Genomic DNA, 13157 nt, shown 5'->3' on the forward strand with positions numbered 1-13157 from the left:
ACTGATATGCAGCACTGATACGCGGCACTGATGGGCACTGCTATGCAACACTGATTTGCACGGATATGCAGCACTGAAAGGGCACTGATGCACAGAACTGATATGCAGCACTGATGCACAGCACTGATATGCAGGACTGATATGTAACACTGATACACGGCACTGATATGCAGCACTGAGGGGCATTGAGTAGGTAATGATATGCAGCACTGATACGCGGCAGATACGTGGCACTGATATGCAGCACTGATGGGCACGGTTATGCAACACTGATATGCAACATTGATGGGCACCGATATGTAGCACTCATGGGCACTGCTATGCAACAATGATGGGCACTGCTATGCAACACTGATAGGCACTGCTATGATATGTAGCACTGATATGTAACACTGATAAACGGCACTGATTGGCATTGATGAGGAGGCACTGATATGCAGCACTAATATGCAGCAGATACATGGCACTGATATGCAGCACTGATGGGCACTGTTATGCAACACTGATGGGCACTGATAGTTAGCACTCATGGGCACTGCTATGCAACACTGATGGGAACTGCTATGCAGCACTACTGGGCACCGCTATGATATGCAGCACTGGTGGGCACTGCTGTGATATGTAGCACTGATATGTAACACTGATACATTGCACGGATATGCAGCACTGATGGGCACTAATATGCAGCATTGATATGTGGCAGACACATGGCACTGATGGGCACGGATATGCAGCACTGATGGGCACTGCTATGTAACACTGATGGGCACTTCTATGTGGCACTAATGGGCAGACTTTGTAGGCACTTATAGGCAGTCCTGACAGGCATCGCTGATGGGTGCTGAAAGGCAGCACTAATGGCCATTGATTGGCACCACTGGTGGGCACTAATTGGCATTACTGGTGGGCACAGGTGGATATCTGATAATCAATTTAACCGATTATCAGTGCAGACCCTCCATCAGGAAAGCCTCCAATTGTCTCTCCTCTACTCCCGCACTGTGAGCATGAATAGAGGAATGCCAATAACTGGCACTTCCTATTTACACTGTGATCACCTGTGACTGGACACAGCTGATCACATGGTACAGAGCCAACATCATAGGCTCTTTACCGTGATCAGAGATGCAGTGTGTCCAATCGCCCCCCTCCCCTCCCCCCGGGGGCACACACAAGCGCCATTTCATGTGACTTCCAGTGACAACAATTAAACCCCCCGCAGAATATTGTAAAGTGTGGAGCTTTTTATTTTATGAAAACAAAACAAACGATTAACAAACAATCAAATCATATAAATGAAATCCTTCACACCGAATAAAAAAAAAAAATGGAATTGAATAATAAAGACACCCGGGCTGGTCCAATGAAAAGCCGTCTTTTTTCAGTAAAATAAAAAAGAACAATGACATACATCAGCCACGTATGGGCACTATGGTGCGGTCTGTATTAGTGCGGGACCCAGTTTAGAGGAACAGAATGCTATAAAGGCTTTTGGTCCATGTGAATTCTCTGGTGTCCTGCAAGTGAACGTTTTTGAGTGAAACTTTTCCCGCACACCAAACACGAATAAGGGCGCTCACCCGTGTGAGTTCTCTGGTGCGTAACAAGTTTGTCTTTCCGAGCGAAACCTTTCCCGCACTCCGAACACGAATAAGGACGCTCACCAGTGTGAATCCTCTGGTGCAGAAGAAGGTATCCTTTGTCCTTGAAACATTTCCCGCACTCTGAACACGAATAGGGACGCTCACCTGTGTGAATTCTCTGGTGTAGAAGTAGCCTCCCTTTCCGAATAAAACATTTCCCGCACTCTGCACATGAATAAGGGCGCTCGCCAGTGTGAATTCGCTGATGAACAATCAGTTCTGCTTTCTTAGTGAAGGATTTCCCACACTCTGAACAGGAAAAGGGATGTTCGCCCGTGTGAAATCTCTGGTGTATAAGGAGGTTTCCTTTTTCGCTGAAACATTTCCCGCACTCAGAACATGAGAACGGACGCTCACCTGTGTGACATCTCTGGTGACTGAGAAAGTTTCCTTTATGACGAAAACATTTCCCGCACTCAGAACATGAGAAAGGGCGCTCGCCTGTGTGACATCTCTGGTGACTAAGAAAGTTTCCCTTCTGACTAAAACATTTCCCGCACTCTGAACACGAAAAAGGAAGATTACCAGTGTGGAGTCTCTGGTGATTAAGAAAGCTTCCTTTCTGACTGAAACATTTACCGCACTCCGAACATGAGAAAGGACGCTCGCTCTTGTGAATCCTCTGGTGGATCACAAGATGTCTTTTTTGAGTGAACGATTTCCCACACTCTGAGCATGAATAAGGGCGCTCACCCGTGTGAATTCTTTGGTGAAAAACAAGGCTACTTTTCTGAATGAAACTTTTCCCGCACTCTAAACATGAAAAAGGACGCTCTCCCGTGTGAGTTTTCTGGTGTTTAATAAAGTTGCCTTTATGAATGAAACCTTTCCCACACTCTGAACACGAGAAAGGACGCTCACCTGTGTGAATTTTCTGGTGATTAACAAGTTCCACTTTCTGAAAAAAACATTTCCCGCACTCCGAACATGAATAAGGACGCTCCCCTGTGTGAATTCTCTGGTGTTTAAGAAGGCTTCTTTTGTCACGGAAACTTTTGCCGCAGTCTGAACATGAGAAAGGACGCTCACCCGTGTGAAACCTCAGGTGGGTAACCAGGTCTACTTTCTGATTAAAACATTTCCCGCACTCTGGACACGAATAGGGACGCTCGCCTGTGTGAAGTCTCAGGTGGTTAAGAAGGTTACTTTTGTGACTGAAACACTTACCGCAGTCTGAACACGAATACGGGCGCTCACCTTTGTGAATTCTCTGGTGATTAAGAAAGTTATCTTTACGAACGAAACATTTCCCGCACTCTGAACATGAGAAAGGACGCTCACTTCGCTGGTGTGTAGGAGGCTTTCTTGTTTCTTTGAAAGAATTTCCACACACTGTAGATGACAAGGGATGGTCTCCTGTGTGAGGAGATCCTTCATGGTTTAAAGAAGATCCCTCAAGATCAGATGGATCTGTTTGGTGCGATTCAAGAATTATAGTATGTGGATCATCAGAAGATCCCTCAGGATCAGAGGGATCCATTGATGTCTCCAAGTGATAAGGTCTGGGATGTATTTGTGTGTTGGGATTCACTCCTGGAGAACGTTGTGTGGTGGGATTTTCTTCTGCTTTATATTCTGAAGATACGTTATTCAGGCCATAATGTCCACCTGTTGGAAATCAATGTTTAAATGTTATAAGACATTTTATGTTCTAAAAGAAAATATGACTAATAAGAAGATAGGAGATATTATACTAGGTAACATTGTTAATGCGAGAACAGAGAAGAACCTTCCTCCACCTCATTTCTTGTAAACATGACATTATATTGAGGAATGGAGATGGACCTTTCATATGGTGTACAGTATCTCCTCCTCATTTGTTGGGAACATGACATCATATTGAAGAATGGAGATGGACCTTTCATATGGTGTTCAGTATCTCCTCCTCATTTGTTGGGAACATGACATTATATTGAGGAACGGAGATGGACCTTTCATATGGTGTACAGTATCTCCTCCTCATTTGTTGGGAACATGACATTATATTGAGGAATGGAGATGGACCTTTCATATGGTGTACAGTATCTCCTCCTCATTTGTTGGGAACATGACATTATATTGAGGAATGGAGATGGATCTTTCATATGATGTACAGTATCTCCTCCTCATTTGTTGGGAACATGACGTTATATTGAGGAACGGAGATGGACCTTTCATATGGTGTACAGTATCTCCTCCTCATTTGTTGGGAACATGACGTTATATTGAGGAATGGAGATGGACCTTTCATATGGTGTACAGTATCTCCTCCTCATTTGTTGGGAACATGACATTATATTGAGGAATGGAGATGGACCTTTCATATGGTGTACAGTATCTCCTCCTCATTTGTTGGGAACATGACGTTATATTGAGGAATGGAGATGGACCTTTCATATGGTGAACAGTATCTCCTCCTCATTTGTTGGGAACATGACATTATATTGAGGAATGGAGATGGACCTTTCATATGGTGTACAGTATCTCCTCCTCATTTGTTGGGAACATGACATTATATTGAGGAATGGAGATGGACCTTTCATATGGTGTACAGTATCTCCTCCTCATTTGTAGGGAACATGACGTTATATTGAGGAATGGAGATGGACCTTTCATATGGTGTACAGTATCTCCTCCTCATTTGTTGGGAACATGACGTTATATTGAGGAATGGAGATGGACCTTTCATATGGTGTACAGTATCTCCTCCTCATTTGTTGGGAACATGACATTATATTGAGGAATGGAGATGGACCTCTCATATGGTGTACAGTATCTCCTCCTCATTTGTTGGGAACATGACGTTATATTGAGGAATGGAGATGGACCTTTCATATGGTGTACAGTATCTCCTCCTCATTTGTTGGGAACATGACGTTATATTGAGGAATGGAGATGGACCTTTCATATGGTGTACAGTATCTCCTCCTCATTTGTTGGGAACATGACATTATATTGAGGAATGGAGATGGACCTTTCATATGGTGTACAGTATCTCCTCCTCATTTGTAGGGAACATGACGTTATATTGAGGAATGGAGATGGACCTTTCATATGGTGTACAGTATCTCCTCATTTGTTGGGAACATGACGTTATATTGAGGAATGGAGATGGACCTTTCATATGGTGTACAGTATCTCCTCCTCATTTGTTGGGAACATGACATTATATTGAGGAATGGAGATGGACCTCTCATATGGTGTACAGTATCTCCTCCTCATTTGTTGGGAACATGACGTTATATTGAGGAATGGAGATGGACCTTTCATATGGTGTACAGCATCTCCTCCTCATTTGTTGGGAACATGACGTTATATTGAGGAATGGAGATGGACCTTTCATATGGTGTACAGTATCTCCTCCTCATTTGTTGGGAACATGACGTTATATTGAGGAATGGAGATGGACCTCTCATATGGTGTACAGTATCTCCTCCTCATTTGTTGGGAACATGACGTTATATTGAGGAATGGAGATGGACCTTTCATATGGTGTACAGTATCTCCTCCTCATTTGTTGGGAACATGACGTTATATTGAGGAATGGAGATGGACCTTTCATATGGTGTACAGTATCTCCTCCTCATTTGTTGGGAACATGACGTTATATTGAGGAATGGAGATGGACCTTTCATATGGTGTACAGTATCTCCTCCTCATTTGATGGGAACATGACGTTATATTGAGGAATGGAGATGGACCTTTCATATGGTGTACAGTATCTCCTTCTCATTTGTTGGGAACATGACGTTATATTGAGGAATGGAGATGGACCTTTCATATGGTGTACAGTATCTCCTCCTCATTTGTTGGGAACATGACGTTATATTGAGGAATGGAGATGGACCTTTCATATGGTGTATAGTATCTCCTCCTCATTTGTTGGGAACATGACGTTATATTGAGGAATGGAGATGGACCTTTCATATGGTGTACAGTATCTCCTCCTCATTTGATGGGAACATGACGTTATATTGAGGAACGGAGATGGACCTTTCATATGGTGTACAGTATCTCCTCCTCATTTGATGGGAACATGACGTTATATTGAGGAACGGAGATGGACCTCTCATATGGTGTACAGTATCTCCTCCTCATTTGTTGGGAACATGACGTTATATTGAGGAATGGAGATGGACCTTTCATATGGTGTACAGTATCTCCTCCTCATTTGATGGGAACATGACGTTATATTGAGGAATGGAGATGGACCTTTCATATGGTGTATAGTATCTCCTCCTCATTTGTTGGGAACATGACGTTATATTGAGGAATGGAGATGGACCTTTCATATGGTGTACAGTATCTCCTCCTCATTTGATGGGAACATGACGTTATATTGAGGAACGGAGATGGACCTCTCATATGGTGTACAGTATCTCCTCCTCATTTGATGGGAACATGACGTTATATTGAGGAATGGAGATGGACCTTTCATATGGTGTACAGTATCTCCTCCTCATTTGATGGGAACATGACGTTATATTGAGGAACGGAGATGGACCTCTCATATGGTGTACAGTATCTCCTCCTCATTTGATGGGAACATGACGTTATATTGAGGAACGGAGATGGACCTCTCATATGGTGTACAGTATCTCCTCCTCATTTGTTGGGAAAATTGGTTTATTGCTGTAAATACAAAAGTTTCATTGTTGTGGGGAGGAATTTTTTTGGTGGTAAATTAGTTGCACACCTTATTTTAGGTTAATTAAAAAAGAACACTTTCTGCATTCAGTAATTATTACTTACTTGTGTCCATATGTAGAGAAGATCCCTCCTGTTTACGTTCCATAATCATCTCCCCCTCCTCCATAGACTGCTGATCTCCACTCACCAACCTCTCTTCTTCTTCCTCTTTAACCTCAACTTTGATATCTTTCAGTCGTTCATCCTAAACCCCAAAATTATAAAATAAAACGTCTTGAAAACCTAACTGCCAAAATTAAAAGATTAAAAAATTCAAAAAAATTTAAAGATTTTTTAAAATTAAAATAAAAAAAAATAATAATTAAAATTAAATAATTAAAATTAAAAAAATTAACAGATTAAAAAATTACAAGAATGTCATCACAGAATTTGGAATATTTTTTTTGCTCTATAGCCCAGTCCCCTCTACCTTAACATGGTGAGGGATGCTTTGATCACCCTGTGTTGAATCCCTGCAATACAAAGAACTACCCTCCATAGACTGCTGATCTCCGCTAGTAAACATCTGATCTTCCACTTTAATTTCAGCTTTGAGGTCTTTCAGTTCTTCACCCTAAACCACAAAAGATGGTAGACCACATTTGTAAAAAAAAAAAAAAAGGAACATAGAAGAACGTCATATCATATCACAGAGTTTAGATTTGATTTTGAGTCGTAGTAGCTCAGTTCCACCTACCTGATGATGGTGGGGGATGGTGTGATCTTCCTGTGTGGAATCCCGGGAATACAGAGGACGGGGACATCTCTCTGGTGGGTTCCCATTACTGGATCCATCTGTAGGAAACACACACACTGACTGAATACATTGTTTCTATGTGTTTATCAGATGATGGGGGATCTAGGTGGACCCTCCGTACTGCTCTCTCCTTTACAATAAAGTCTCCTCTTACCCGGTGATGTGAGGGGCGGCTGATTCTCCATCATGACGTCCTTGTAGAGATCCTTGTGTCCTTCTAAATACTCCCACTCCTCCATGGAGAAATAGACAGTGACATCCTGACACCTTATAGGAACCTGACACACACAATGATACAGTCACCACCCAGACACATCCCTTGTCTGTTAATGGATAATGTCACTTCCTGTCCAGGGGTGTCAAGCAGAACAGGATGTGGCACAGAAAAGGACTATATTGTGGGGCCTGTCCTATTAGTATCACTGGACTGACTCTGGATGGACAGTTGGATAAATGGTTCTATATTTAGGATGTATCCGGTCTATAAACCAGAGGCTCTGGAAGGACAGTTGGATAAATGGCTCTATATTTAGGATGTATCTGGTCTATAAACCAGAGGCTCTGCAAAGACAGTTGGATAAATGGTTCTATATTTAGGATGTATCCGGTCTATAAACCAGAGGCTCTGGATGGACAGTTGGATAAATGGCTCTATATTTAGGATGTATGTGGTGCGTACAGTCGGATAAACAACAAAGCATGCGATTACCTTATGTATCTCAAAATCCAGTCATGTCTCCAAGTTATTTCCTAACAACTCACCTTTCACCTGGAACTTCCTGTCTTTACACCACATCACTTCCTGTCTGTCCAAGACATCACTTCCTGCTTTGCATTCCGCGCTTAGAAGTGAGACCACCATCTTGTGGAGAATGTAAGTATTGCAGTTTAGTTTTTTTGTTTTTTTACTTCAAAATCGGCATCTCTGTGCTTTCTTCGGTTTTATTGCATATTTTATAATGCAAAGCAAAAATCAATTATTAAATAAAATTCATTCTAGTTTTAATGTTTATAATGTCCTCCGGAGCCACCACCATGTTTTCTACTTCACTTTGACCATGATCACTCAGCCCCAGTCTACCTTTACTCTTCATGATCAAAGTAAGTTTGGCCTCCTCTATTCTCTGTCAGATCCCACGGCTTCTTCTCTCTTCCCCTGCTCTGCCTCTTCCGTGTCAAGTACACACTTCCACCAACTCGGGCGAGGAACTTGTTTGGTGGAGGATGAATAAGGAAAGAGCTTACTTTGATGAGATAAAACAAACTGTAATACAGCTATCACAGCCTGCAATACTACTAGCAAACACTGGAGGGAGACTCCAGAGAGTCTGGTGCAATTTAAGACCTAGGTCACACTGGTGCAATATCAGATAGGACTTGGGTTGCTTAGACTCAAATGACGATGAAAATCACTTTGATTTCAATGCTGCCAGTTTTCATCAATGCAACCCAACTGCAATGCAACTTTGGGGAAGGGACATGGTGTGATTTTAAACCCCATAAATGTCAATGAAATTACACCAAATGCACATGCATTTTTGCTGGCATTTTGTGCTGCTTGGCACTCACTGGCATCCTAACAACCAGAGACTCATCCCTGCTCTGACAGCAGGGACTGCAGCGTATGAGCAACATCATGCTGCACATACTTCTAAGTAAAATGAAAATATTAAATGTACTGTGGCAGGTCGCCACATTTGCACGTAGCAATTGGCATGCACGTGGGCACCCTAAACTAATGTGTCACTGAGAGAAGTTGCTGAATGGTCTTCAGCTTGATCCCATGTTCCCCGAGAACTCATCCGTTGCATTTGCCTACCCGTGCATGACCATGCATCCCCTGAATTTTGCTTCTGCCTCATTGGTTACCTTCACCTTGGCCTGATTACTGAACTTGCCTTTTCTTCCTGAATCCATACCACGTTCCTGTACTTGCTCTACCTGCTGACTCGGTCTTATGTTGCCCGGCTGTTACCAACCTTGGCCTACTTCTAGGACTTGCTCTACCTGATGGCTTGGTCTCATGCTACTCTGCTGTTAAGAACCTTGACCTACTTTCTGGACTTGCTCTAACTGCTGACTCAGTCTCATGCTGTCCGGCTGTTATCAGCCTTGGCCTACCTCCTGAACTTGCTGTACCTGATGACTTGGTCTCATGCTACTCTGCTGTTACCAACCTTGGCCTACTTCCTAGACTCGCTCTACCTGTTGACATGGTCTCATGCTGCCCGGCTGTTACTGACCTTGGCCTACTTCCTGGACTTACTCTACCTGCTGTCTCCGTCTCATGCTACTCGGCTGTTATCAGCCTTGGCCTACTTCCTGGACTTGCTCTACCTGTGTACTCGGTCTCATGCTGTCTGGCTGTTACCGACCTTGTCCTACTTCCTGAATTTGCTCTACCTGCTGACTCAGTTTAATTTCTCCAGGCTGTTACCAACCTTAGCCTACTTTCTGGACTTGCTCTCATGCTGCCCGGCTGTTACTAACCTTGGCCTACCCCCTGGACTTGCTGTAACTGATGACTTGGTCTCATGCTGCTCTGCTGTTACCGACCTTGGCCTACTTCCTGGACTTGCTCTACCTGTTGACTCGGTCTCATGCTGTCTGGCTGTTACTGACCTTGTCCTACTTCCTGAACTTCCCCTACCTACTGAGTCGGTTTAATTTCTCCAGGCTGTTACCAACCTTGACCTACTTTCTGGACTTGCTCTACCTGTAGGCTTGGTCTCATGCTGCCTGACTGTTACCAACTTTGGTCTACTTCCTGGACTTCCTCTATGTGCTGACTGTGTCTCATGCTGCCCGGCTGTTACCTACCTTTGCCCACTTCCTGGATTTGCTCTACCTGCTGACTCAGTCTCATGCTGCCCAGCTGTTACCGACCTTGGCCTACTTAATGGACTTGCTCTATCTTTTGAATCAGTCTTATGCTTCCTGGCTGTTACCTACCTTTGCCTACTTCCTGGACTTGCTTTACCTGCTGACTCAGTCTCAGGCTGCCTGGCTGTTACTGACCATGGCCTACTTTCTGAACTTTTTCTACCTACTGACTCGGTCTCACACTGCCTGGCTGTTATTGACCTACTTTCTGGACTTACTCTACCTTTTGACTCAGGCTGCCCGGCCGTTACTGACCTTGACCTTCTTCCTGGATTTTCTGTACTTGCTGACTCAGTCTCTGGTACCACTCGTGCCACTCCATGCATTCACACTCTCTGTCTCCACCTGCAGGATTTGGGCAGGAGGTGCAAGAGAAGCCCAAACAATGTTATAGTCTCCACCAGGTATAAGATAGTAAAAATTCTTTGTGTGGTGGATTGTACCCTCGAAAATGCAAATACTCTTTAATTTCTTATTTAGAGCATTTCGTGATTCAGCTTAATGATTTTTAAATATAATTTTAAGTTAAAAAAAAGTTGAAGGTGCAAGAAAATATTTACAGAAATTATTGTACAAAACAGACAATTCAGAACAGTAAAAAAAAACAAGCTCACAAGCAGAAAAAAACACAAAAATGAATCTGGTCTTTGGTCCATGCAGAGGAAATCCAATCTGGTATAAGAGTCACTGGCTCTCAAAAATGACTCTTTGCACTCAAAGATTTGATGGTGATGAGAGATACTGCTCGGAAATTAAAGTAATTGTAAAGTCTTGTTTTTTTTATCCTATAAAGATAATAAACATGTCAAACTTACCTACTCTGTTGCATGGAACTGCACAGAGAAGCCCAGATCCTCCTCTTCTCGGCTCCCTCTTCTGTGATCCTGGCCCCTCCCTCCTGTTCAGTGCCCCAACAGCAAGCAGCTTGCTATGGGGCACCTGAGCCAAATCACAGCTCCCTATGTCCATTCAAACACTGAGCCCTGACCCAGCCCTGCCCCCTCTCTCCCCTGATTGGCTAGCTGACTTTGATTTACAGCAGTGGGAGTCAATGGCGCCACTGCTGTGTCTCAGTCAATCAGGAAGTGGAATCTCAGACGGCTTAGACATTTGTGGACATCGCTGGACAGAGAGGGACCACAGGTAAGTATTAGGAGGCTGCTGCACATAGAAGGCTTTTTATCTTAATGCATAAAAACCTGCAGCCTTTACAACCCCTTTAAGATTTGATAGACACCAAATATGACATGGATCTCACACATATTCTCCTTAGTAGATGCAATGTGTCCCAACCTCCTCCTCAGCCTTATAACATGGCCATGTTTTGTGTTTTTTTTTTTTTTTGAATCAGCAAAAACTTTATTGAAAGACTCGTACAAAAAAATAAATTTGATAGACACCAAATATGATATGGATCTCACACATATTCTCCTTAGTAGATGCAATGTGTCCCAACCTCCTTCTCAACCTTATAACATGGCCATGTTTGGTGTTTTTTTTTTTTTTTGAATCAGCAAAAACTTTATTGAAAGACTCGTACAAAAAAAGAAAAAGCATCAACCATACCAGTCCAAAGCATTCACAGCATTTCACATGTTATACAGGATTATAAAAACCAACAGAAAATCCAATACATGCAAGAGCCATCAACATATAGGTAATGTGCATATTCAGATGTGGTGGGAAGAGCGGAGGTACATTGGACAAGCCTCCTAAACCCAAAAGCAAACATTTATTATAATGCAGCTTAGTTTCCTTTATTAGAGGGCTTTCACACCGAGCCGCGGGGGGCGTTGGTGGTAAAGCGGTGCTATTTTTAGCGCCGCTATACAAATTTAGCGGCGCTATTCAGCCGAAAAGGGGTTAAATCCGCCCCAGCAGCGTTTTTCCGGCAGTATCGCAGCGCTGCCCCATTGAATTCAATGGGGAGCAGCGGTGGAGGAGCGGTGAGTTCACCGCTCCAAAGAAGCTGCTGGCAGGACTCTTTCTGATGTCCTTCCAGCGCACCGCTCCAGTGGGAAAGCCCTCGGGCTTTCACACTGGAGTGAATAGAGACGCTTTTTTCAGGCGCTATTGTTAGCGCTGTAGCGCCTGAAAAACGCTGGCGTGAGAGGGGCCTTAGGCTTTCTTTCTTTTATTTTAATCTGCTGATCCAGCCAGAAAGTCTGTTGTTTCTCAGAGCACAAACTCTCAAGCAGAATGTGTCAGTTTACATGAATGGGGCTCCTTTTGCATTAATTACTGGTGTGGCTTATGCCGCGTACACACGGGCGGACTGTATGGCGTACTTAGTCCGTCGAAACACATTTCAGCGGACAGTCTGCTCGTGTGTGGGCTTCAGCTGACTTTTTCAGCATGCAGTCTGGCGTACTAAGTATTTCGGATTTTTCGAAATTCTGTCCGTCATACTTTGGTTTCAGCGGACAATCCGCTCGTCAGTAGGCTAGTTCGACGGACTAAGAATGGCGCATGCCCAGAAAGGATTTACACGGCGGAAGGGTGCTTTGCTGTGTATTGGACTTCCTATTTTTAGTCCTGTCGTACGTGCTGTACACGTCATCGCGCAAGCTTTCGACGGACTGTTTGTGCATCCGTGTGTGGTCAAGTCCGTTCAGTCGAAAGTATGACGGACTGTCCGTCGGATTGTATGACGGACTAAGTATGCCATACAGTCCGCTCGTGTGTACGCGGCAATAGAGGCAATCAGCCTGTGGCACTGCTGAGGTGTTATGGAAGCCCAGGTTGCTTTGATAGCGGCCTTCAGCTCATCTGCATTGTTGGGTCTGGTGTCTCACATCTTCCTCTTGACAATAACCCACAGATTGTCTATGGGGTTTAAGTCAGGCGAGCTTGCTGGCCAATCAAGCACAGTGATACCAAGATCATTAAACCAGGTATTGGTATCAGTGTGGGCAGGTGCCAAGCGCTGCCGGAAAATGAAATCAGGCTCTCCATAAAGCTGGTCAGCAGAGGGAAGTATGAAGTGCTCTAGAATTTCCTAGTAGAGGGTCTTCGTTGACTTTGGACTTGATAAAACACAGTGGACCAACACCAACAGATGACATGGCTCCCCAAATCATCACAAGCTGTAGAAATATTTGCATTTAATTCGGAAATCGAGGTCCTCCCGAATTTAGAGGAAGAGGCACAGAATCCAAGTTGCATGAGGTCCAGTGTGAAGTCTCCACAGTCAGCAATGATTCGGG

The 13157-nt window shown here is 43.7% G+C and overlaps 1 protein-coding gene across 1 annotated transcript in view; it reads right to left on the bottom strand.

The window, feature by feature from the left end:
- Positions 1–7142, bottom strand: part of LOC143955201 (uncharacterized) — a 50878-nt gene extending 43736 nt beyond the window's left edge. The window contains 4 exon segments of the mRNA XM_077465289.1: positions 1481–3251; positions 6375–6516; positions 6742–6885; positions 7009–7142. Of these exon segments, the coding sequence (XP_077321415.1) occupies positions 1481–3251; positions 6375–6516; positions 6742–6837 (2009 nt within the window). The 5' untranslated portion in view covers positions 6838–6885; positions 7009–7142.
- Between the last annotated feature and the right edge of the window lie 6015 nt (positions 7143–13157).

The sequence above is a fragment of the Lithobates pipiens genome, unplaced genomic scaffold (assembly GCF_037356315.1).
Source record: "Lithobates pipiens isolate NorthernLeopardFrog02 unplaced genomic scaffold, aLitPip1_a1.2 Scaffold_35, whole genome shotgun sequence".
Lineage (NCBI taxonomy): Eukaryota > Metazoa > Chordata > Amphibia > Anura > Ranidae > Lithobates > Lithobates pipiens.